This window comes from Brassica napus, chromosome C4 (genome assembly GCF_020379485.1).
Source record: "Brassica napus cultivar Da-Ae chromosome C4, Da-Ae, whole genome shotgun sequence".
In the NCBI taxonomy this organism is placed as follows: Eukaryota; Viridiplantae; Streptophyta; class Magnoliopsida; order Brassicales; family Brassicaceae; genus Brassica; species Brassica napus.
Window position 1 is genome coordinate 7,928,211 of NC_063447.1, and position 27,492 is coordinate 7,955,702.

Genomic DNA, 27,492 nt, shown 5'->3' on the forward strand with positions numbered 1-27,492 from the left:
ATGGCGATTTTGGGTAAGAACAAAGCCAAATCGTTTCTTCACTCTTTAACTTTCATTTTTCATCTCCAATCTAGTTATTTTCGTCTTTCTCTTTGTTATCAACCTGAAGAATTGGAGATTTGTTCTTACTCTACGACATCGTCGGACGCTCTTCTTCTTCTTCCACCATCAATTTCATCAACATCTCACGTTTCTAAGAAGGTGAGTTTGCGATTACTTGTTTTGATTCTCTTAACCCTAGATTTCTTAAAGTTTCTCATCACTTAAATCCAATTTCTCTTATTTCTTAATCTAAATTACTTGAATGGGTTGATTAATCTCCTTATACATTACGCAATTCATGGATGTTATTGTTTGGGTGTTTTGATTTTAGTTTCTTATCTTCGATTTTGGTCCTTTTTTGAAAGAGGGAAAATTGACAAATAGATTCGTTTTTGTTGTTTTCCGATTCAAAGGTTTGGTTTTTTGTCAAATCTTCTTCTTTCTTTGTTTGTGCTCTGATTATAAACTTCTTTTCTGTGATTGTAGGTATGTCTGAGGAGTTACCAAAGCGCTTGTTAAAGCCGGGTGAAGAGACCCAAGTGCATCAGATCAATAATAACTGCAAGATGGTACACTATTTCAAAAGATTGATGGAGTGGTTGCCAAAGGAGTTGGAGACAATGAAGAAAGATCCCTGTTTTTGCTCAGATTTTTAAGCTGTTCGATAATGGTTTGGGATTCTCGGCGGGAGTGATACACGGCTTCTTGTGTAGGGAGCTGTTGACTTACAAAGATCATGAGCTTTGGTTTCTCTTTGCGAGAGGACCTCTCCGATTTTCATTGCTTGAGTTCCATGCAGTTACCGGGCTTCAGTGCGATACTAGTCTCTCACTTAATGAGTTGGTTGACTGGGATGATGATGGTGGTTTCTGGAGCTTAGTGATCAGGACAAATAAGGGGGTTTCTATTTTCGAGCTGTGGGAACATCACAGGGCAGCTGTTAAGAAGTGGAGTAATGCTGATCGAATCAGGCTGGTGTATCTTTGCATCATTGTTTGTATGGTTTGCGGGAGAGATGAGAAGGCACCTATCCCCATCAAGTACGTGAAGTTGGTGATGGATCTTGAGCAAGTTCGAAACTACCCTTGGGGAGTTGCTTCTTTTGACCTTCTATGCGAGTCAATAGCTGAAAAACAAGATAAACTGAAGGAGAATCCAAAGAGTTACGTGTTAGATGGCTTCACCTACGGTCTTCAGATATGGGCTATGGAAGCAATACCAAAGCTTGGAAAGCTCTGTGGAAGAAAACTGAACAAAAGTTTTAAGAACGGTCCTAGATGTGTAAACTGGATGGGAGCTGCAAAGATTTCGTACGAGGAGCTCAACAAGTTGGAGAACATCTTAACACCCAAGGTAAATATTTATTTTAACAAGTAGAAAAACAAACAAATGTTTGTATTAATGATTGACTCTTTTCACCTTTCTTGTATAGGATGACATATATCCATACATCTCGTGGACAGGGAATTATACAGTGTGTGAAAGTCTTCAATTTAGCAGACGAGATGAGGTGGAGGATGATAGAGTCAAGCTTCTCATGCAGATGATAATGAAGCAGTTTGACTTCAGTGGTCATAATTGGGAGTACGAAGAGACACCAGTCTTTTCTTTTGGGGTTGATAACAAAGAAGGTGAGAAGGAGAAAGTACCTACGCATGAGGGAGAAGGTGGGAGTGATGAAGAGCCTAACGACAAGGATGGTGAAGGTGGGAGCGATGAAGCAGCTGGGAGCGATGAAGCAAGTGGGAGCGATGAGGAGTTTCAAACTCCAAAAGGATCAGCAACCGTAAGGGCGAGAGATACAAAGGGAAAGAAGAGGCTCCCTGATCGTGGAATGGAAAAAAAGGAAGCATAAGGTCCTACATACTAGACCACAACAGGCGCCCTTTGATGAAGATATGAATACTTTTGTGACGCAGTTGTTTCAGCAAGGTTTTGCTGCGATGGAAGAGAGGCTAGAGAAAAAGATGGATGAAAAATTTGAGGGAGTGCAGTCTGAGCTTAAAAATTCCCGTGGGGATTCAACCATCCAAGCTGAGCATGGAGATCCATCTGCGAGCAAGCCAGCGCCTAGACACCCATCGCCTAGCAAGCCAGCGCCTAGCAAGCCAGCGCCTAGCAACCCATCGCCTAGGAAGCCATCTCCTACGAAGCCATCGCCTAGCAAGCCATCTCCGAGGAGGTCCAAACCCTTGGTAAACAACCACTAGTATTCATAACTCTCTGCAATGTGTCTTAACTTCTTTTAGTGTTAGTTTCATGTGTTTATCGGCCTTGTGATGTGTTTTGCATTGTCTCGTTTTGGAAGTGTGTTTGGTTTGTAATTGTTGTTCAAAATCAGGCTTAATTATGTATTTGCATTATGATGTGTGTTTTGTTATGTGAACTATGTGTAAGATATTTATATGAATTTTATTAGTTTATAAAATCATGTTTTTTATGAATTCCTTGTGTATGCTTAATAACTGGTTTTTTATGAATTGCTTGTGTATTTTGAATCTGATTTATGAATTGCTTGTGTGTTTTGAATCAGGGTTTTTTATGAATTGCTTGTGTACTTTGAAACAGGATGTAAATTTCAGTCAAGCGGATGATATGGACGAACCAATAGGTACGCAAAGCCTTGAAGGACTTTCTCAAGCCTCGTACGTACCCGATTTTGATCCATCACAGACCAATAACGACAACGATGCAAGTGATTGGTGGACTCCAAAGACTACTGTCCGAAAACTACGAAAAGGTGGATCAAAGCAATCAAATGCACCTCTAACATCGGCAAAGTGGGATAGATGGACTGGAGGACCAAGCAAGAAGCTTCAGCTTAGTGACTCACCAATGGCAGATGACGGTTCTCCACAGGCGTCACTGTATTATTTCACCGAAGAATCGTGGGATAGATTCACGAAATGGTCTACGAATCCAACAGCTTTGAGGATTGGTCCCTTTGTCTTTAATTTGACCTTCGCACAGAGAATAGTTTGTGCTGGAAAATGGCTTGGAAACGAGGTATTATTTTCTTAACATATATTTGTAACATATATTTGATTGTCCATTGGGTAATTGTCCATGTGAATATTCAGGAAATGGATGCGATGATGTATATATGGCGAGAGAAGACATCTTTGAGGCGTTGGAATATAGACCGTGTTGCTTTCATGAACGCCATGTTCTGCCTCCAGATCGAGAAAGAATACGAGAAGTGTAAAGACGACAAAAGAGGCTACGTAGTACCCGATCTTCTTCTTGCTTATGGGAGAGGAGAGCTTCCATCTCATGGGCGGACTAATAGAGTTTGGGGTGTCGATGTTGATCGTCTCTACTTTCCTCTGTTTGTCAATGGTAATTATCCATGCTTCCTCTACACGTCTCCGTTATTCAAGTATTTTTTTTAACAAAATAAGTGATGTCCGTTGCAGGTAATCATTGGGTTGCTGTATGCGCCAACATGATTGAGAAGAAAGTGGAAGTCTATGATTGCAATCGGGGAAGGAATAGGCAATACGTAGAGAAGTTTGCTTGTATGATTCCTAGAATTGTCAAGGCAGTTGGTCCACCTAAGAGCAAGTTACTCCTCACATCCTATTCGATTGTAGACATGCCTATGCAGACAAGATTGAACAAGTCTTGTGCTGATTGCGGGGCATTCGCAGTCAAACACTTGGAGTGCATCCTTCTTGGTCTCGACCTCAGTTTAGTGGAAGACGGAATAATGCCTGGTTGCCGACAGAAAATTGCTTATGATATATGGGAGGCTGCCCATGATCCCATTTTAATCCATCTTATGGCACAACACATCCCTTCGGATTTTGAGAGTTCTACTTTTTATGACCTTGAAGAAGACTGATTATGTGTGTTTGTTTAGGTTTTACCAGGAATGTTGTGACAATACTCTATTTTAGAGTTTTCTAGAAATTATGTGACATGACACTATTTTAGTTTACTAGTTATTTGTGGTTTGATTTTGCATGAAATATTTACAACTAAAATTTCCAATTACACTAAACCACTAAACTTATCAATCTTTACCCTAAACCACTAACGAACCCAATATTTACCCTAAAGCCTAAATGAACCTTATACATAAGAACTCTTTACTCTAAACTCTTACCATTTGTGTTGAGAATGACATGTATTTGTTTAATAATTCCATTTGTAGTTCTTATAGCCACTAATAATGTATTTTTTGTTTCATGTATAATCACTACTTTAGTGGATATATGGTGAAATTACATACCCTAACTAATCCCTAACGAACCCCTAAATCGTTTTTCATTATATTTAATAGATCTGCCTCAGGTATAAAACATGTTTTCTACGTCATGAAACGACGTAGTTTTGTATTATTTTTTGACCTAATGCCTTTTCTTCCTCATTCTTTCACGATAGAGAGAAATCAAGGGGAGAGAACTTGGGAGATCAACTCAATCATGTCTTCGGTCGGTTCTTCTGTCGATTCAAGATATCAGCACACCAAACAAAGAGGAATTCCGAAAAGATGCAATTGCGGCAAGGCAGTGCATCTTTTCACTTCAACAACTGTCAAAAATCCAGGAAGATTGTTCCATTGTTGTCTGATGGGATCTGAGATGGTTAGTCTGTATTCATATAACCTTGTCATCGCTCCAATCTAACTGTTTGTTGATGTTAATGATGAAGGACAAAACTCACTTGTTCAAATGGACTGATAAGTCAGTTGTTGAGGAAATTGAAGACTTTCAGGATCTGTTTGATGTGCTACTAGTGGACAATTCCGAGTTTCAAAAATCAGTACGAGCTTCTGAGACAATGCTGAAACGACATAAGAGTAGACTTGAAGAGATGGAAGATGCAATTGCTCGTTGTGAAGAAAATTCCATCGAATGCATTAGAGAGTTAAGGATCATCAAAGCTTTGTTTGTGTGTTGTTTTGCTATGGTCTTCATGTACCTTACCTATGCATGATGTTCAATTTCTTGTTCTGTTTTTTCTAAATAAATGTAAGACTATGTTCTTTGATGTTTTTGGTGATTTGCATCGAATATAACAAAAAAAATTGCAAAAATCAAACTGTCAATAGGAAGATTTGATTTGTCTCAACAATGTTGTAAGCAAAAAGCAAATAACAGAGAACACACACAACAAACTAGATAGGTTTATCACATGTTCCTCTCTTGTGTCCCTCCATACCACACCGGCTGCACTTGTGCTTTTTCTTCTTTGTTGATCCTTGAGAAGATCTAATCTTGTCTTCTATTGTTTCATACCTTCTCTTTACTGGTCTACCAGCACTCTTTCTTGACTCTGGTGGTAAGATCTTCGCAAGTTTAACCTCATCTGGGACATTCCATTCAGCCTTTGGAACTGGTATGGGATTAATGGATTCCGCGTAGGCAGCTCTCCACGTTGCAGTGCTATAGACGCCCAGTAAATCGGTGTACTTCCATACCTGTGTCAAAAAAAAGACCGACCAATGTCTAAACGCTGCAAAATGCTGGAATATATAGGTACCAAGATAATGTTTATATACTTCCATACTTCGAGAATAAATTGCAGGAATGGCGTGTCTGCATGGAATTTTTCCTAAATCAAATTTCCCACATGTGCATGTTCTGGTTTCCAGATCAACATGACAATCATATATGTCTCCTTTAACAAGTGATCTGAAGTTGTCAACCTTCTGAACCTGAAACCCTCGAGCCTTCACGATTCTCCTATAAATCTTTTTCTCCACCTTAACGGTTAAAGGATCAATATGTTTGGAGCTTAACATGCGACGCTCATAGAACCATCGGGTCATCATTTCTCTTATACTATCTAGCAAAGGAATTACTGGATATTGTCTAGGAGATCTCAGAGCTGAATTAATCGACTCGGCTGGGTTATTGGTCCTGATGTCATACCTGGATCCAGGGAAGAGAGAACGAGCCCATTTTCTCACATCAGCCTCTTGTAGATATCTTCCAAGTGCCGGACTGATATCAACAATTTCTGTGAAACGTTCCTGAAATTCACTATACCTATATGCCTTTGAAGCCTTCTCGACCAAGGCAGTGAACCCCTTTGTCCTGAAGAATTTAACCACATTGGTCAGCAAGTGGTGTATACAAATTCCGTGCTTTGATCGTGGGTAGACATCCCTGATTGCTTTAGCAATTGACGCATGTCTATCTGACACAAAAGCTAAGTCTTTACAGTCAGGAATAACCACACTCAACTGTCTGAAGAACCACTCCCATGATTCTTCATTCTCTGAATCAGCAACTCCAAATGCAATTGGATACAAGTTGGAGTTACCATCTACAGCTGTAGCAACAAGTAGAACTCCTTTATATTTATTTTTCAGAAAAGTTCCATCAACAACAATCACCCTACGCATATGACTGTGAAATCCTCTAACTGATTGCCCAAACGACATAAATAGATACATGAATCTACCATCCTTCTTAGTTTCATAGTGAGTGTGTGTACCAGGATTAGCTTCTTTAATCATATGCAAATATTTTGGTATCTTTGCATAACTTTCGTCTGGTATACCTCTAACAGCTGCAATTGCATACTCACGAGCTTCCCAAGCGTGCCAATAAGTAATTTCGCAGCTATGTTCTAGCCTCATAAACTGAATGATGTCGTTTGCTTTGGGGCCATCATTGGCATCATCAAATCGATGTTGTATCAGCTTTCCAATAGTTCTTGCCGACGCCGTTTTTCCGAAGTTGCTTTTCTTTGAAGGAGCACATGAGTGTATACCCACACACTTATTGATCATGAAATATGTAGACCCATCAACACATTCCGCACGCACAGTCCAGTTGCACGTATTATCCTTACATCGTATAGACCACCACTTTTTCGTTGATTTGGTAACAAGGAAATCGTAATTATTCTTCATCGCCCAAATTTCCATTGTTGCCTTTAGGACACGTTTACTTCTTCAAAAGTTGATCTTTCTTCACGAAATCTGTGTTCCCAGCTCGGCTTTCCTTTTCACTATCGCCATACTTTTCACTCTTTGAACCAGCATGACCGGAACCATCCTCAACGACATGATTCTTCCTTTTATCACAACACTTTGTTGATGGTTCTGCAAAATCTCCCAGATTTATGTCAGGAACTTCACCTTCCTCAACATTACTTGAATCACACGGTTCCTTATTCAGATCGATATTGACTCGTTCCTTTTCCTTTACACCAGTACCAGTACCAGAGAACGTGACACACAAGGTTGTAGAGGAACACTTCTTTGCGTAGCCCACAAAGTTACACACTTGTCGATCATTACTGATACTAATGGGAGGATTTCCTCTTTGATTGACCATCTCATAACTGAACTCGACATTAACCAAATTAGGGTCGACCCCATAATCTTCACACACCATGATCTTGAGTTCCTCCAGTAAAGTAGTAGTTTCTAATGTCACCATTCGACCACACCTTTGTTTGTCTGCCAAGAAACTCCACTCGTCACTGAAACTTGACATCCATACACCAGATTTAACGTAGATTAGAACCATCTTGTGTTGGTTGATAGAAGAGATTTTTGTCGATGAAGAAGAGAGAGGAACAAGGAACGAGGGAGATAGATATCGTGTGAAGAGAAAAGGGAGAAAATCGTGGGGGTGGGGGGGAGATATTTAGGAAATATTTAGTTAGGATATATTTAGGAAAGATATGATCACGAAATTTGGAAGTTTCCATTTTTACTTTATTTGGCAAGGATATACGTCATACGTAAGGCATAAATATGTAGAGAGAATGAAAACTACATTCTGCCTTAGGCTATTATATAGTAAAAGGCAGAACAAGGTATGACTTGTAAAAAAGAAAAGGTATTTCACTGACTCTAGGATAGAACTTGTAAAAAAGCCGTAGGTAGACTGAAGATATCAAGATAGAATATTACGACAAAAAATCTAGCTAAGGTAAACTATTGAAGAAATTGTAGTTTATATTTTCTATCCAAGGTAAACCTATGTACAATACTTTATATTCGATTTGTAGACTACGTAGATGGCTAGAATAAGTATGCTGTTATAGCTTTGATATTAAATAAAACATAGTTCCACAATTTTTAAAAATTAAATTTAAACATAAAAGTATATATACTTTGGTTTCTAATGATTCTACATTTTTTTATATTTTTTTACCAAAGTTTACTATTTTTTCCACAACACAAGGGCAAAATCAGTCCAAAACGACCAAAATCTTATTTTGACAAACAAACTTCGAAAGCGTCTTGTTTTTCCAATTCTCCCTGTATTTAACCCCTAAAAAAATCCTTACAAAACATAGTTTAAGCTCCTTAAACTTTTCACCATGTCTCACCCAGAACTTAGAGCAATTCAAGTTGTCTTTATGAGTGCTTTAACTCCTTTAACTTCTCTCTGTTTTGAAATGATCTGCTGCAATCAGATGATTGATTAAACTTAATTAGCTCTCTTAGCTACTCCACAAATCCTTCAGTGACAAAAAAAAAAAAAAAAAAGCTACTCTACAAATCCAACAAAAAGCGCTTACAAACTTAGTGCCATGAAAGCAATCATGTAGAACTCAGATTCCAAAACAAAACCAAACACACAGAAAATATCAAAAGGACAAGAGATTGATTACCGTAGATCTTGATCGTAACGCCACCAGTCCTTCAGAGGCTGTGGATTGAGCATTGGCATCACCACAGCGTCGGCGTCGTCTTCCACAGAGATAGTCCAAAAGTCGGACTGTTTATTAGTTACATAGAATGTTGGGCTTGTTGATGTATATTGTTAAGCCCAAATTGAAACATGCTGGTTAAAGCCACAGAGGTACATGAGGACCATGAACACATCTAGGCAGAATAATAGCTCAGTAAAGTCACAAATGAAAAGAGCCCAACGATAAGAGCTCAATTATAAATAATTATAAATTCTGCAACGAAATATGATGCCGCGTATCACTATTTTACCTTATGGAGAGAGAAAACTCTCTTTTATAGTAATAGAGATAGATAGATAGATTACGTCTTAACTTAATTGCTATGATCGTTTCTGAATACTTAGACGGTTATGCTATAATCAATTGCAATAATCAATTACAATGTAGCAAATTGCAATGTAGCAAATTATGAGGGAACGATTATTGCATAATTGTTTCAATGAGAGGAAGAGAAGGTAATGTTGCATAGGCGGAGATCATTTTGGGAAATAGAAAGCGCTTTTGAGGCTAGATTAAAGGTTTTCGGCAAGAAGAGAATGATTAGTCACGAAGTCTGATGAAGTTGACGAAGAAATAATACGGGTGTCTACTTTTCAACAAAAACCGAATTCTTTCAGAACAAGATTGTAAAACATTGAGAGAGAAGAAGTTCTTGTGACTCGAGGTTCATTTGGTATGGTGAATCATCATGCCAAGATAAAATAAAGTGGCCAAATCTTACTTTAAAAACTAAGTAGACACGCCAAAGATCTTAACTTCATCAATATACAACAAATCTAATTTCATGAGAACCTAAAATCCGAATACAAGTAAATACATCCCTTCTTTGAATGGATGTTGTAAGATTTATTCAAAAGTAAAGGTTGGTTAGTATTAAAAATTTAATCCTCAAGTAGAGGGGCATTTCATTGTTCAAAGTATCCGGAGGGAATAATCATCATTCTTCAATATTTTGATTTTGTACAATTTGGCTTGCTTCATAAGAAAATTGTTAGTATGATAGTAGCAAACTCTTTATGAGTTGTTAGGTAATGTAGGTTTTTTCCAGTGTTATCTAGGAGTTCATGATTTTTTTTCTACAGGGCCGTGAGAGGGGCGTGAGTGTATGGTGAGATGTAAGGTATATATATGAACATCAGATTGTGTTTGTTGATCATGTTTGTGGAAGTTGTCTCCTTTGGTGAAACTTTGGGATTAAGTAAAAAAAAATGTTAGTGGAAGTTCCGTTCATATTTTTTAATTGTTGTTTGTTATATTGAGGTGTTTAAAAGTTCCACAATGACAAAATAAAAAATGAGATTAATATTTTTTGATAAAGAGAAGTTGTTTTAATCATTTAAATATTTATATATATATATATAATAGTTTGAAATAAATTTATTAGTTTGACATCAGTACCATATACTATGAATAACTCGCATCCTAGGTGGAGTGAGATATTAATAAAATATTTGGTAACATAAATAGTTTTGCAGAAAAATATATTTTTAAACATAATCTATACTATATTTGAGAAGTAAATTTGCTTATTTGTCATGTTCTTCATGATTATAGGCTAAGTCATAGTTTTATTAAACAATTTTAACTAGACTTATTAGATTTTTGATATCTTTAATGAACTATATAGTTCATTATTTAACTGTTTAAAAATTAATATTATAAGAACAATCTCAAAAAATAAATGGAAAACATGTTTGAAAACAGAAAATATAATTCCATATATTTATTTGTGTTTATCTACATCTTTCTTTCTTATTTATCAATTTTGAAAATTAATAGTATATATACACATATAATAATTACATTTATCATTATACTAATATATTTAAAATAGTTTTATAAAAATGTAAAAAGAAAATTATTTATATTTGTTAATAAATGAAATATATCATGGCATATCTTTTTAAATTACTATGTTTATTTTATTATTAAAATCCTAAAACGAGGTATATAAGCAATAACTATAAATTTGATTTATATTAGTTTGTTAACACGATTTTTTGTGGTATTTTATTTTTATTCTTATTATACAGTTGCAAGACTAAAATTTATTTGTTATTTAAGTTGACAAATTTAATATTTATTTTCTTTTATTTTTATAAATAATTTTTATTTGAAATTAAATTATCTGTTTAAAAATATTTTCAAAATATCCGCCTCCCAAGGAGAATAATTTTAAAATATTAATTTTCTTATTTACAACAAGTAACTTATATTTATAAAAGTTTTAAATTAACTATATTTAATTTTTTTTTAAAAGATTTTCACAGAATATAACTTTGCTTAAATTAAAATTTCGTTAAAAGACTATTATATAAGGAAAAACGTGATTCTGTATTTTTTTTATAAAAACTGTATTTTCCATAATAGTTTTTTTAGTTATATTTATTAAAGTTTGAGAGACCATTTGAAAATAACAAATTATGATTTTATAATATAGAAACATTATTTTATAGGAAAATAGCAATTTTTATTTTAAAGTAAAAAATATAGATTGACTATATCTTATTATGTTCTCTATTATAGCATTAATATAGCAATAAATAAGAAATGTTCCTATTTTATATATTACATATTAATGTTTTGTTTATCAATATGGTTCGTCTATTGAGTGTTTATTCAGATATTATGGGAGATATTTCATATTATAATTATACATATATCAATAGTTTTACTTACTTTGATTAATATAACATGTAAAGTTAGGTTCAGTTTAACATTTTTGTCCTTTATTTATTTTGAGTTTTGTAGGTTTTGGTAACTCTAAGAATTTTGTTTAATAACATCAACTTATATTAAACAATTATATATTTGTTTATGTAAATAGATAATTGTTTATAAATTAATATAAATGGCTAAAGATAAAACATATTTTAAAATAAATAATAATTAATGTTGTTATCCAAAAATAATTTTTTTATTTTTATAAAAGTCAAAAGTTAAGAAATTAAAAGATTCATAGTATAAATTTAATTTCTTATTTGAAAATTTTGATATTTATGCTTATAATACATTTATTAATAATATTTATAAAAGAATTATGCTCGCATGTGCGGGAAAAACACCTAGTATTATAAACAAGAGCATTTGTGATGTAACCCAAAGTCTGAATCGAACATATGAACTGAACAACCTTAATCCTTAACCAATTTATAATGTATAATATTTATCATCCGAACCTGATCCAAATTCGGATCAGTACTAAAATACTTGAACATATTGATTTTGAATATTTAAAGTAGTATCCAAATAAATACCAAAAGAGTTCCTGAATAGTTCTACGTTTGTAAAAAAAAACAAAGAGAAATTAAAAATGGACGTTTCCCAATGCTGCTTAGAATGGACGTTTCATCCTTCCATCATTATCTTTAATCAGATCAAAGAGGCGTGGAACATCTTCAGGTGTCTTGACTTTCTCCTTCAATCTTTGTAAATGATTGGTTTGTTTTCCTGCACAAAAAATATTGTAGGAGGAATATACGTTTTTAGTTGCAAAAGGAGTAACTAGGTGAAATAATATGAGGATTTAGTAAGTAATCAAAACAAATATCTTATTAAAATCAGTTTGAAAATTAATAAGATATAATAAATTAAAACAATAATTTTGTTTTTGTAAAAAACATTGTATAACTTGAATTTGGTGAAAACTTATTAACAAGTAATCGTTTATTTAAAAATTTACATGATCAAATCCAAAAATATAGAAATATAGAAAAACTAGAAAAAATTTATAAGAACGAAAAATAAGAAAATTCATTTACAATATTATTTTTGATGTTTCATCAAAACCCGACCATTGGAAATAAAAATGAAAGAAATATCAAGGATAAACTTTTTTTTTGTGGTTACCAAGCTCAATCTTAAAGATATTCACATAAAATTGAGAAAAAAACACAACAGTAATTATTACACAATCAAAACAATTTATAATTTTTTTTAATAAAATATAATAAATAAATTTATATTAATAATGTAGAGTTTTGTTTTTCTCATGAAAACACATAATCAAGTGAAGAAATTTATCTAATAAAATTTATCAGTAAAATATGAATATAATGTTATTTTCTTCATTAAGCTGAACTGATGTTCCGTTGAGTTTAACCTTTCATTCTTAAACTATGGTAAATATGATAGTTATAGTTACATTTTTCATATATGTTGTTTTAAATATAAACAAAGTAGGTTAAAATTATATTTTCACAAACACAAAATTCTGTATTATTAGATATTGATAATTTAGAAATAAAATTAATTATTAATAAAAATAGAGATTAGTTATATGTTTTTAATAATTATTTGGTTTATTATCCATTTTAGAGATTCAAAATAACAAAACAAAATTACTTTTCATTTTTGAAAAGTGTATAATGAGTTAAATGAGATATCACTATCAAATAATCATTTGTATCTTTTTCCACAGTGTGAAACATAATATCCTATAATTATAATATTTTGCAGCATTAAAAACTAATGCAAAAGATTGCAAAACACTCATATATAAAAGGTATATTAAAATATATACTAAAATTTTGAAATATTTTTAGTTGTTTTTGAAATTTCTTACCCGCCCATAGGACGGGTTTAACTCTAGTATATTGTGGAAAGAGGAGGATCGTGGTAAGTGGGTTAGGGTTCGTGCAAAAGAAATTGTTGCTACAATTTTTTTCTTAAATATTATTTTGTTTTAATTGATTTTTAATTAATTTTGTAAAAATATTTTGTGGCAAATTTTTATTGGTAAGCTGATTTGTGCTTTAGTATATAAGAGATGATTGAATCTAAAAATTCATTGAAATTTGGATCAATTGAAATTTGAAGTATTTTAGGGGGTGTTATTGAATTGACAAAATCTTTTTCAAATTCTCATTAATTTATTAAGTCTCTGAAGGTGTTATGATTTGCAAACTTTTTACAAAATATGTCCTTTTGTGCAGGTCCTTGTATTAAATCAAATCAAATTAATGGCTAACACAACTGAATCAAATTGAGACTTTTTACCTTGGAATGATAATTTTTTTTCCAGGGACATGGATCCCAGCGTAATCTTCAGTTTTCTTTACGTGAAGGATCAATCTGTTTTTTTTTTATGTGTTTCTATTTTTTATAATCAGTCCTGTTACCATCAAAATACTGATAAAAATTCTATGATTTGTTTTTAGTCTTTTAGTTAAAAAGATACATTATATTCCACTAAAATTCATCATAACTAAATTCTAACAAAATCCTAAAAACATTGAATAACAAGAGTTTTTAGTGGATTTAAATTCTATCTACCAAATACTCAATCTAATAACACTCGATTTTGTTCTGTAATTAAATTATACTCAATTCTATCAAATTACCCTATTCAATAACACCTCCTTAATGGATTTAACTGAAACTTAAAAAAAAAACATGATGGATTCTGCCGGTTTTGATTATATTATACTTTAATTCTAATGATGGATTTTAATGGAATTCTTAGTTTTAGAAAAATAAAGGAGAACTCGCTGCAAGAAAGATCTCTTTCACAATGTCTCCAAGCCATGATCAAGTTATGTAAATCAGATGTTGTCTTTTAAAATCCAAGGTCTTGACCATATCACATTATTAATAGTAACAAGTAGCAAATGCACGTGTTCTTGTTTAGATTCATGACATTTAAAGGTTTTAGCTAGAAGGTGATGCTTTTAAGACATCAAGTCTCTTTGAAGGAACCATTGGGCGGTAAAGCTCTATCTTGCAGGCAAAAGAAGAATCCATAAGCTTCATGTTAAATTCCAAATATGAAGCAGAGCGCATAGCTAAGATAATTGCAAACAAACACAGTAAATAACTAAGAAATTGGTTAGTGGCCCTTCTAAACCTAAAAAGATTATTTGGAGTTTCAATGCTGGTTCGGTACTCGCATAGGAAGAAGTTAGATCTGTTAGTTTATTTGGAGTTTCTTTGGGGTTCTTTGCTTTAGATTGCTGAAGATTGTTTGTATGTAACCTTTCTTTTCTCAGATGATCAATCAATTTAAAATTTCATCAAAAAAAAAAAAAAAAAAAAAAAAAAAACCTAAAAAGATTCACCTTTTATAAGAAAGAGTCAAAATATCGTGCAATCATGGAACACAACTTCATCGTCGCAACATAACACCGACGCTTTGCAAACGTCGCACTGAATCATGAGACTCTAAACTGGCGAAAGCTACGGAGGGAACAACTCTGAGTTTGAGGACATAGAGTGTCTTGGTATGGTTTCCGATTATCTGGTTTTGAATTCACAAAGGGCCTCTTGAATGAGGATCATAAGAACCAAGACGAGAGAAGTTGTTGTCGTTGTAAACGAACCATAAACGAAGTAGCATAAAGTATTTCAAAGGCCAAACAAAAAGTCTCAGATTTTGTATACTGTATTTTTAATAAAAATTTAAGCAAAATCCATTAAAATTCAATTCTAATAAAAAAAGCCACTGGATATTGAGTAACAACGGTTTCCACTTGATTTTAATTCACTTACATCAAATACCAAATTGAATAACAGTGGATTTTAATCCATTTTCATCAAATACCTAATTGAATAACGAAAATTTACGTTGGGAGACACTTTCTAAGTTCTCAATTACCTTAATAGACATATTCAACATAGAAGACAATTTCCCCTTACAAATTTACCAAGCTGACCTCCAACTAATAGGTCTCTCTTTTTAGTTAGACTTTCTAACTATGTAAATATATAAACGATTTTCGAAATTTAAAACAAATTAAATTAAAATATCTTCTCCGTTAAAAACAACTTGTTGTGGTTATCTCTTCAGTTTCAAACCAAATCTCCAAATCGAGAAAAGTCTGCTATGACGAAACCCTAACCCCTTTTCGCCTATTTCTCCGCTTCTGCCGCTTTGTCCGCCTCAGCCGTTGTGTTCGTTTTTACCGATTTGGTTCACAGACAATCTCCGACATGAAGACACAAAACGCTGCGTTTGACTGCAGTTGTGGTCGTGGACATGAAGCTTTGGATGTTTGCTGGATGCGTGTGCATATCTTATAGTTGTGGAAGTGGACATATATCGGTGGATGGTTAATGATAGTAGTGGCTGTTCGTGTGTATATGTAATAGTTGTGGTCGTGGATATGTAGTGGTGGATTGTTAATGATATTAGGTTGTGGTGCTGGATTCGTGTGTATATCTAATGGTTGCGGTCGTGTACATATAGTTATGGATGGATAACAATATCAATTTTGATCGTGTGTATATAGCTAATAGTTGTGGTCGTGGACATGTAGCGATAGATGATTAATAAGATTGAAAAAGTTATATCCACTCTTTACAGTGATGGAAGTTTCTAAGCCATTAGATCTTCTAATTATAAGCTAATACAACATCCCAAACACAATCCCAAAAACCCATATACCTACTTTTCAATTCCAAACTTTCATTTATTGCAACAAGAAAAGAATCTGGTTCTCTTATGGTTGCCTCTTTAAAAGCAACATTATCTCACTTACACAAGTGGATGGATATTTTGGTCCAGAATGATACAGTTGTCACAACAGTGTCCAAATCCACAATGTGTCTTCTACAGCAAACAAAACTCATAAAGTGTCCTTTTGTGTAACCTTCTTTTGAATAACACTGGATTCCAATTCAGATTTACATTCCATTTACATGGCATAGCTCACATATTGTAATGATTTTTTATTAATATATAAGAGATTACATTGTCAATTAGTTCAAGTTTCCCTTAATTAAATTAAAGATTATTGAAAAACAAAACTTATCTAAAATTTAATTATTATATAAAACAAAGTAACCAAATATCTCAGCCAACATTACCTTATTGTATGTATATAATGAGTCTATATAGAGTCCCTCTTCTTCCACATTAGCTTCCATCATAACTCTTATCTCTCTATCTTTCTCGGGAACATATAATAATCTTTCTAACTCTCTTGAAAAATGAAATACTCTTGGTGTTTTGTCTCATCCATTCTCGTGATTTCTTTCATGCTTTTCTTTGCCACAGGTTCATTATTTATATCATAGTAATTCAAATTTCTTACACACACACATATATGTATATATACATATGGAAAACAAGTACATTTTAAGTGTATAACCTGTATACATCCATCTTATAATAACATATAGTGTATGTACGGCTTCTAATGTTTACAAGTATTAAATTTTAGTACTTGTTATATATATATATGTGAGTGTATGTAAACATATATCATATGTCATGTGTTAAAGTATTCTACATTTGAAGTATAAGAACGTACACAATCATATAACCAAATGCGTGTTTATTTTCTAGAGATGGATCTGGTGGAAGCAAAAACTCACGAGGAAAAAAGCAAGACTTACAGACGTTTATGCGTGGACGAAACAGGATGCAACCATGCATGCATTTTTAATGAGCATTTCGCAGGAGGTCATTGCCGACACTTAGAATGTTTCTGTTTTCGCTAATACTTATGATGTAATTCTTCATCATGTTAATTACTCTAAAAACATATAATATTCTATCTTATCTCTTATATCCTTGTTAACTGGTTATTGAGAATATATGTTTGGTTAATGATATATTTTTTAAATATGTTATCTATACTATTTCATAATTAAAAATATTTGATGGATTTTAAGAAGATCTTGAATTTGACTCTACTTTTTTTGTTTTTTACCCAACATATTTTCACCCAACCTAAGTTTTATGTGAGTAAATATCTCATATATAATATCTCATTGTATAACATATTTACACAGCCATGCTAAGATGTAATTAACTATTAATTAGAAAACATAATATGCAATTCAAATATCAGCTTTTTTAGTAAACTAGTGGTTTTGCCGATACCGCCGGATGTATGTGTTAATTGTGTAATCGAATGCTTGGTATGTGTTTGATGTTGATATTAGAAGTGAGTACTCGACTCTGATTTTGTGGTACTGAAATGGTGGTTAGCTTTGATGCTTACTTAGAAGTACTTATATGATGGTTTGACTTATGTACAAAACGGTCATTTGCTTATGAAGAAGTTGTGAACACGTTAATTTTAGGTGAAATTTTGGAATCATTTCAAACAATTATTTGTTTGTAAAATAATTGTATTATTTATGATTCTCGAATTTTGCATAGTAAATATAAATAAAGTCCTTTCTCAAGGTTTGAATTTTCGTATTTCGGATATAGAAAACTGAAAAACTTACAACATTTGTACTCTGTTTGATAATTTCTGGGTTTGTTTAGGCAGATGGTTTGAGTTTTATTATATATATTTTGTCCAAATTCAGTAACTGCTGATATCATCGTTGCTTGTTATTTTTAATAAATGATGTTAGTCTCATGCCACTCTTTGTTTTGGTGCTCTTGACAACGTCTTTTGAATATCAAGAGATACTTAAAAGTCATGTGCATCTTAAATGATGATCAGTGCCGCCAAGTATGATTTTTTATTTTGAGCTTGAAATCCTTTGATTTGTTTCCTGTCTCTTTAAGTTGTTTAAGGAAACATGATCGTGTTCTCAAGCCTATTCTCCAACATAATCATTGAAGCCATGATTTTGTTTAGACAGAACATTGTCTTAGAAAGAATCATTGAAGCCATGACTTGCACTGACTTACCTTCAACATATCAAGACATATGTTTCCTTTCAATAAATATCATATATTTATGGGCAAAAAAAATCATCATTTTATTTATCTTTTCTCTATTGTAGGAGTTTAAGAACGCAGTGAGAGAAGATACATATGTGATATGACTGCACCATTTATTCATGCAACGTCAAGAAAAATCTCAAGATTAGACAATGGTGACACAGAGGCTGGAATGGATGAAGCAGCAGTGGTATGACTTCTCAGAGACTAAATTACAGGACCAGAAATAATAACCGAAAGTAATGTCATCCTATAGATTACTATTGTATATACAGCGGCCACAAACGATAGTAAAAATATTTGTGGTGGTTCTTGTGAAAAGCAAGGAAAAATAGTGATCTTTATATGGAGGAGAGGACTCAAGAGTATACTACACTTTGCATATTATAAGCTCCCGGCTGGTTAACCTTAAATTTAGGATGTAAATTAACAGAAAAGCTTTGTGTTTCCACTCACTTTTAGAGTTTAACAGCTTCAAATGTAACCACTGACCTCTTTGAGTGCATATTAGGGTTGTAAGTTCAGTCTGTCAAGTAATTAACTTACATTCATTCACAGTTAGTTCGCTGAATCATTCTTTTGGGGTTTATCATACTCTATGTAATAACCGAATCCTGAGCGTGTGTGATACAGTAATAGAAGTTGTAAATAACTAAGTAATTCGGTTGACGGAAGAATAGACTTTTTACTGTCCAACATGAGTCAGAGAAGAACATAAAAACATAAAGTTTTGAGAAAATAAATGGCGAGTGTTCATGAAGATATGATATAACATGTAACATGCATTTAAGCCTCCCTTCAAGGCTCATGACAAAGTCTCAAATAGCGTCAAATGTCTCTTCCCCGGATTCATGCTGCCAATTTCTTCTTCTTTCCCCAGAGAGTTTCAAACTAAAAATTGCAAAATGAAAGAATCCTTTTGTAAGTGAATACAAAACATTAAGTTCAAAACTTTAAGCATAAAAACAAATCCAGTTTCTTTTTTAATCAATCAAAAATATTGCGTGTACGCAAATGGTGAGAGCTGGTGTCATAGTCTACGCAAACTGAGAATTAATATACAGCAGCTTGTCTATGAGGTTGTGACAGCTTTACTACGTTAGTTTAGATGAAATACTAATGCAACCTGCGAATCTGAAAGACCGAATCAAGAGTGTACCTCTATTCATCATTAAATTCAGGGCCTCCAATCCACATGCTTGAGAATTTGGAAAGAGTACATTAAACTTTCAGCAACACTTATCGTTGCACCAGCATTGTCGAAGTCACCACAGTAGTTAGGAGCAGAAAATATAATAGCAAAAGCTGTCGATCAGGAAAAAATCATAACCATCCTCTACAACCTGCGTGAGAAATGAAAAAAAAAGGTTTATATTATAAATTATGCAACTTGTTTAGTGAAAAAGAAACATGAACATTGTGAAGTAGACTAACCTGTTGAGCATTACAGATGAGAGCCATATCGTTCTTTATTAGAAACTCAACGACTTTTTGAGATCCAAATGTGTAAGATATTCCACGGTGGTTCATCCAACAGACTTTGACATCTTTGCTTGATCAGACCAAAGCAGATCACAGAGCTGACCAAAGTATGGAACATCAGTAGGTCGCTTGATGGTCGTAATCTGCGGCTGTCAAATCAGGAGAAAAGGCCACTATGCATAATATCTTAGCGCTATTGCAGCAGCTACGAGAGGTATTTAAAAGAATCTGTAACCACTTTCCAGATTCTCACACTGAATCGACGGTTGAATCCATCCTAGAATCCGTAGATTCTGTTGATGCTTGATGGAAGCTCATTCGTGGTTTCCTCTTATAAGGAAAAGGTTCTCAGGTATTTGATTTTGTAGGCAAGTAGAAGACAGATCGTCTCCAAACTCTGCTACCTTCAGTCCACATAATCTCCTAAGAATAAATAGTTAGCTGTAGGAGGGAAGCCTCTGTATTCAAATAGCCTCAACAGACCCGAATACTGTCCATGAATATCACCTTAAAAATAATAATAACAAATCCTTGTGACTTTAAGAGACCAACGAAATGTAGAAGCCGGAAAACCGGATCGAAACAACGATATAATAAAAAACGATGTTAAGGAAAATATAGACGATTCAAAAACGAAATGAAAATGAACCACGGTGTCGAGACGAATCTCTTTTCTTAACTCTTAATATTAGCTCTGTTAGTGCGACAGATCTGTACGAATATGAGTCCCATGATTAAACCACGATAGGGTATCACGCGGCACTCGTGAAGAACCTCTACGAACTATTGAGCTACGAAACACTTTTGAACTACTTACGCTAAAGGATTTTTGCTGGATGTTTCTCGCTGTGAAAAAGGTTAGAAATGAATGAAAAGGAGAAGCAATATTTTAAGAGAAGGAGAAGACCCATTTCCCGCAACACTGCTTCACGTGGGCGAGAGGGAGATCGAGAGAAGTTGAAGTTGCGAAACTTAATCCCCAAAAAAAATTTCTTATTTTTTTAATTATGTCAAGCCGGACGGCACAGGTGGGGAATCTCCTCCTTCTCTAACTAGTTTAAACAATGCTGTATGTCACACCATATATATATTCCTCTCTCATGCCTTGTTCCCCGATGTGGGACTTTAGCATTATGTCAACTTGACATTATTAGTATTCTGGGATTTATATACTTAGCCCAAGTTATATTCTTTTCACCTTCCAATAAAAGCCATGGGCTTTATAATATTGATCCAACATGAAACACATCAGCATATCTGTTCTTTGTAAAAAAAACAAACAAAAATAATCAATCCTAGATTACATCGATACTTAGCTAATATGACAAGTTTTATAAAAAAAGGTTCAAAATTAAAGTTTTATAATATTCCTAATATGACAATTTTTTTTAAAAAAAAGTTCAAAATTAAAGTTCTATTATATTCCTAATATGACAATTTTTTTAAAAAAAAGTTCAAAATTAAAGTTTTATAATATGATAAATATGATAAATTTTATTAAAATTAAAGTTTTATAATATTCCTAATATTTCTAAATTAATTATTTTGATATTTAACATATTAGGACTTCTTAAAATGTCATCATCTTCATCCGATGGTCTAGACGAAAGAATAGACGAACTTGTTGATGAAATCGTTGAAGATTACTACAACGACATAGTGGAGGACCAACCCGATGATGAGGGGAACCGTGCTTATATTGAACGAGACCGTGAAGGAGGAGATGATCAGTTATGGAATGACTACTTCAGTGAAGACCCGACATACTCGGCACAAATATTTAGAAGACGTTTCCGCATGAAAAAGAATTTATTCCTGCGTATTGTCAGAGCCCTCAAGCAGAACTTTATATTCTTTCAGCAGAGAAAAGATGCAACCGGGAGGTGGGGTCTATCATCACTACAAAAGTGTACGGCGGCTATTCGTCTGCTTGCTTATGGTACAGCGGCTGACTCGGTTGACGAATATCTCCGACTTGCTGACACCACAGCACACTCTTGTTTACATCATTTCACTCACGCAGTTATACAGTTATTTGGCGAGGAGTATCTACGACGACCCACAAAGGAGGATCTTCAACGACTACTCTATATTGGAGAGCAACGCGGTTTTCCAGGGATGGTCGGGAGCATTGACTGTATGCATTAGGAGTGGAAAAACTGCCCAACCGCTTGGAAAGGACAATACACACGTGGATCCGGAAAACCGACGATTGTTTTAGAGGCTGTAGCTTCACAAGATCTTTGGATATGGCACGCTTTCTTCGGTCTTTCAGGTACCTTAAACGATATTAATGTCCTCGATCGGTCTCCTGTTTTTGACGATATTTTAGAAGGTCGAGCTCCGAGGGTAAGGTACATGGTCAACGGACACATGTATAAGTTGGCATACTATCTCACAGACGGTATATATCCAAAATGGTCAACATTTATCCAATCTATCACACTCCCTCAATGTCCCAAACAAGCGTTATTTGCTAAATGGCAAGAAGCAGCCCGAAAAGATGTTGAGCGGGCATTTGGAGTATTGCAAGCTCGGTTTACGATTGTGAAAAACCCGGTTCGTACATTGGACATAGAGAAGATATGGAAGATTATGAGAGCATGTATCATACTACACAATATGATAGTTGAAGATGAACGAGATGGTTATACAAACCGTGTTAATATTTCAGATTTTCAAGAAGGAGAATCTTCCAGAACCTCGGAGGTCCTAAACGAAATTCCTACATTGTTCAATGATACATTTCACGACCGCAATGATCTTCGTGATAGGCAAACTCTTGATCGATTGAAGAATGATTTGATCGAAAACATTTGGAATAAATTTGGTAATCAAGATTAATAATTAGTTCTCTTTGGAATATTATTCAATCATTGTATCTTTTTTTTTAATAATGCAATTAATAAAATTTCAATTTTAATTTTTTTTTAAAAAAAATATTATTTTATTCCTAAGAACTCCTTCTTCGGGATCACCATTGGACGAGTATTTTAGATCCGAATCCTTAACTATTGAAAAAAAATAAGCTTAAAATATGATTAAGGACTCATGTGGGAGTATCACCATTGTATTTGGTCAAAGCTCCTTAAACTTTTCACCATGTCTCACCCAGAACTTAGAGCAATTCAAGTTGTCTTTATGAGTGCTTTAACTCCTTTAACTTCTCTCTGTTTTGAAATGATCTGCTGCAATCAGATGATTGATTAAACTTAATTAGCTCTCTTAGCTACTCCACAAATCCAACAAAAAGCGCTTACAAACTTAGTGCCATGAAAGCAATCATGTAGAACTCAGATTCCAAAACAAAACAAAACACACAGAAAAAATCAAAAGGACAAGAGATTGATTACCGTAGATCTTGATCGTAACGCCACCAGTCCTTCAGAGGCTGTGGATTGAGCATTGGCATCACCACAGCGTCGGCGTCGTCTTCCACAGAGATAGTCCAAAAGTCGGACTGTTTATTAGTTACACTAGATTAAGATCCGCACCTTGCCCGGGATAAACATTATATATATAAATTATTTTATGTATTATATTTTCTTACATATTATGAAATAATAAATATATATTGAATAATTAAAAGTCAGTAACTATTACATATATAATTAAATTGGTGCGAACGTATAAATCAATTTTATTAACCCAAACATTTTTTTAAAAAAAATTGATAGGATATGTAATTAAATTTAAATGATATTAACATACATAGTATATTTTTAATATTAATGTCTATTTTATTTTAAATGATGCTTTCTACTCATATGTTTTTTTATCATGTGTATTTTTAATAGCAAAAACTTTAAATTACTGATAACAAAATTTTCATTGTGGGATTAATAATTTTAGTAATTGATAATTTAAAAAAAATTATTCAAAGTAAATTTTGAAACTAAAATATTTATTTATTCAATATGGTTTATAGTTTAATTTAGAATGATATATATACATATATATTTTAAATCTTAATGATTAATTAAATCAGACTTTTATTTATATGATTTTGTAATCATTTGTATTTTGTCATAATAAAAAATTTAAAACCATGGATCGCAAAATTTGAATGTGAGACTTTTAACAGTTTTAGTAATTTATAGTCATTTTTTAAAATTCAAAATATAAAATATACAGAAAAATTTAAATTTTTATAATATGGTTATTGTGTTTTTTTTTAAATTATTTTAATAGTTTTAAATTAAACAAATTTGATAGAAGATACATATTTTTTATCAGATCTTTATTATTCAAAATAATTAATTGTCATATATATTTTACCCACATTAGGCAATTGCGTAATCTTTATTTAAGGAAATAATAAATGACATTAATAATGAATTTATGGTTAGTTTAATAAAAAACTTATTATATAATTAGATGGACCAACCTATTTCTCTAATAATTCTAAGAATCATCATAGTGATGACATGTGGCTACAAAAAAAAGTTGTAATGTTTCATAAATAATATATAGGGGATAGAATGTTGGGCTTATATTGTTAAGTCCAAATTGAAACATGCTGGTCAAAGTCACAGAGGTACATGAGGACCATGAACACATCTAGGCAGAATAATCCCCTATATATTAATTAAGAAACATTTGAAAAGATGTAACCTCAATTTTGTATTAATTAAAATAGGCTCCAATGCATAGGTGACACTCAATTAGGTAGTCAATTACATTCAATTGAAAAATAAGTAGGTCCACATTCGATTTTTATATGTTGTTAGATACATAAGTTGGTCAAACTATATGATATAATGATATGATATGATATTTTTTTTCCTTAAATAAAACCTACGGAATTACCATAAATGACTAATATATATATGACAATTAATGATTTTAATAATAAAGATTTGATAACAATTTATATCTCCTCCGTCATTTTTTGTTTAATTTTATATTATTAAAATAAATTAAACAATCAAATTAGCTAAATTCATATGCGTTATATTTTATGATCATTTGTAACTTATTATAACAAAAAAAAATAATCTATTGATCACAAAATTTTCAGAGTGAGAATCTTCAAATTTCTAATAATATATAGACGTTTTGAAAAATTCAAAATATAACATATAAGAAAAAATATAAATGTTTTTATTATATATTTAATGTGATTTTTTAATATCTTTTAATAATATAAAATTTAAAAAAAGAACTAAGATACCAAAATTGTTATCAAATATTTATTATTCATAATAATTAATTTTCATATATACGTTAATCATATTAAGTAATTTCGTAGCTTCTAATTAAGGAAAGTGCAAAAACAAAATTTGGTAGATTATTTATCAATTCGAATATTCGATAGTTAGTTTAATAAAAAATATAATGTAAGTTAAGATGGACCAACCTATTTTTTTTAAGAATAGTATATTTTATATAGTCATTTATTAAATGAGATTTTATAATCATACAGTTCTATGATCATTCATATCGTTTTATAACTGAATATTTAAATCATCGCTAACAAAATTTTCAATGTGAAATCTTTAATAAGTTTATAATTTATAAATGTTTTTGAAAATTCATTGAAAGTTTTAATATTAAAATATTGATGTAATCTTATGGTATATAGTTTAATCTATATATATATATATATATGTTTTATTATTAAATGATATTTTTTACTCATATGGTTTTAAAATCATGTGTATCTTCTTATAATATTAAATAAAAGTTCATATTAATACAATTTTATGATCATTTGTAACTTATTATGACAAAAAAAATAATCTATTGATCACAAAATTTTAAGAGTGGGGATCTTCAAATTTCTAATAATTTATAGACGTTTTGAAAAATTCAAAATATAACATATAAAAAATGTAAATGTTTTTTATTATATATTTAATGTGATTTTTAATATCTTTTAATAATATAAAATTTTAAAAAAGAAATAAGATACAAAAATTGTTATCAAATATTTATTATTCATAATAATTAATTTTCACATATATGTTAATCATATTAGGTAATTTCGTAGCTTTTATTTAAGGAAAGTGCAAAACATTTTTTGGTACATTATTTATCAATTCTATAGTTAGTTTAATAAAAAGTGTAATCTAAGTTAAGATGGATCAACCTATTTTTCTAAGAATAGTATATTTTATATAGTTATTTATTAAATAAGAATTTATAATCATACGGTTCTATGATCATTCATATCATTTTATAACAAAATATTTAAAACATCGATAACAAAATTTTCAATATGAAATCTTTAATAAGTTTATAATTTATAAATGTTCTTGAAAATTCATTGAAAGTTTTAATATTAAAATATTTATGTAATCTTATGGTATATAGTGTTTAATCTATATATATATATATATATATATATATATATTTATTTTATTATTAAATGATATTTTTTACTCATTTGGTTTTAAAATCATGTGTATCTTCTTATAATAAAAATGTTAAACCATTGATCATTAATTTTTAACATAATAATTTTAATAGTTTTAGTCATTTATTGTCGTTTTTAAAAGTTCAAAATATAACATATACGAAAAAATCTAAATTTTACTTTTTTTATTTAATAAATATTCAAACTAAATAATATATATATATATATATATATAAATACTAATGATTTAAAGCAACAAGATTGGCTGATCAATTTAGTTGTCCAGTTGAAATCTTTCAAAAGTATGTGAAAGGTTAAAGTCAAAGTAAATATGGATTTAGAATAGTAGTTATATTTTACTAACTAAAATACCAAAAAAAACTGAACCGAACCGAAACCAATCCGATATCTGGATTGAACACCCCTAATCCAAATGAAGCCAAACTATTGTTTCATTCTCCAAAATATAATAAAAATAATAACTTAATTCCGCGCAAGGCGCGGGTCTTATCCTAGTAGCTCAGTAAAGTCACAAATGAAAAGAGCCCAACGATAAGAGCTCAATTAGAAATAATCATAACTTCTGCAACGAAATATGATGCCACGTTTCACTATTTTACCCTATGGAGAGAGAAAACTCTCTTTTATAGTAATAGAGATAGATAGATAGATTACGTCTAAACTTAATTGCTATGATCGTTTCTTAATACTTAGACGGTTATGCTATATAATCAATTGCAATAATCAGTTGCAATATAGCAAATTGCAATGTAGCAAATTATGAGGGAACGATTGATTGCATAATTGTTTCAATAAGAGGAAGAGAAGGTAATGTTGCATAGGAGGAGATCATTTTGGGAAATAGAAAGCGCTTTTGAGGCTAGATTAAAGGTTTTCGGCAAGAAGAGAATGATTAGTCACGAAATCTGATGAAGTTGGCAAATAAATAATACGGGTGTCTACTTTTCAACAAAAACCGAATTCTTTCAGAACAAGCTTGTAAAACAATTGAGAGAGAAGAAGTTCTTGTGACTCGAGGTTCATTTGGTATGGTGAATCATCATGCCAAGATAAAATAAAGTGGCCAAATCTTACTTTAAAAACTAAGTAGACACGCCAAAGATCTTAACTTCATCAATATACAACAAATCTAATTTCATGAGAACCTAAAATCCGAATACAAGTAAATACATCCCTTCTTTGAATGGATGTTGTAAGATTTATTCAAAAGTAAAGGTTGGTTAGTGTTGAAAATTTAATCCTCAAGTAGAGGGGCATTTCATTGTTCAAAGTATCCGGAGAGAATAGTCATCATTCT

The 27,492-nt window shown here is 32.0% G+C and overlaps 3 protein-coding genes and 1 long non-coding RNA gene across 4 annotated transcripts; 3 read left to right on the forward strand and 1 right to left on the reverse strand.

The window, feature by feature from the left end:
• On the forward strand, positions 1-3,886 carry LOC125585767. The gene is made up of 8 exons (XM_048755423.1): positions 1-13; positions 529-611; positions 691-1,395; positions 1,475-1,828; positions 1,962-2,237; positions 2,611-3,048; positions 3,123-3,381; positions 3,459-3,886. Exons 1-8 carry the CDS (start codon positions 1-3, stop codon positions 3,884-3,886), a joined length of 2,556 nt encoding a protein of 851 aa, XP_048611380.1.
• A 1,278-nt stretch (positions 3,887-5,164) lies between these two features.
• On the reverse strand, positions 5,165-6,925 carry LOC125585768. Its single transcript, XM_048755424.1, has 2 exons — positions 5,549-6,925; positions 5,165-5,467 (listed from the first exon to the last, which is right to left on the reverse strand). Exons 1-2 carry the CDS (start codon positions 6,923-6,925, stop codon positions 5,165-5,167), a joined length of 1,680 nt encoding a protein of 559 aa, XP_048611381.1.
• Positions 6,926-14,761: 7,836 nt separating this feature from the next.
• On the forward strand, positions 14,762-17,257 carry LOC125585553. Its single transcript, XR_007322539.1, has 2 exons — positions 14,762-16,702; positions 16,994-17,257. It is a non-coding gene; the product is annotated as an uncharacterized LOC125585553 (long non-coding RNA).
• Positions 17,258-21,391: 4,134 nt separating this feature from the next.
• On the forward strand, positions 21,392-22,660 carry LOC111203053. The gene is made up of 2 exons (XM_048755425.1): positions 21,392-21,953; positions 22,092-22,660. The coding sequence occupies exons 1-2, from the start codon at positions 21,392-21,394 to the stop codon at positions 22,658-22,660; spliced, it is 1,131 nt and encodes a 376-aa protein (XP_048611382.1).
• Positions 22,661-27,492: the final 4,832 nt, after the last annotated feature.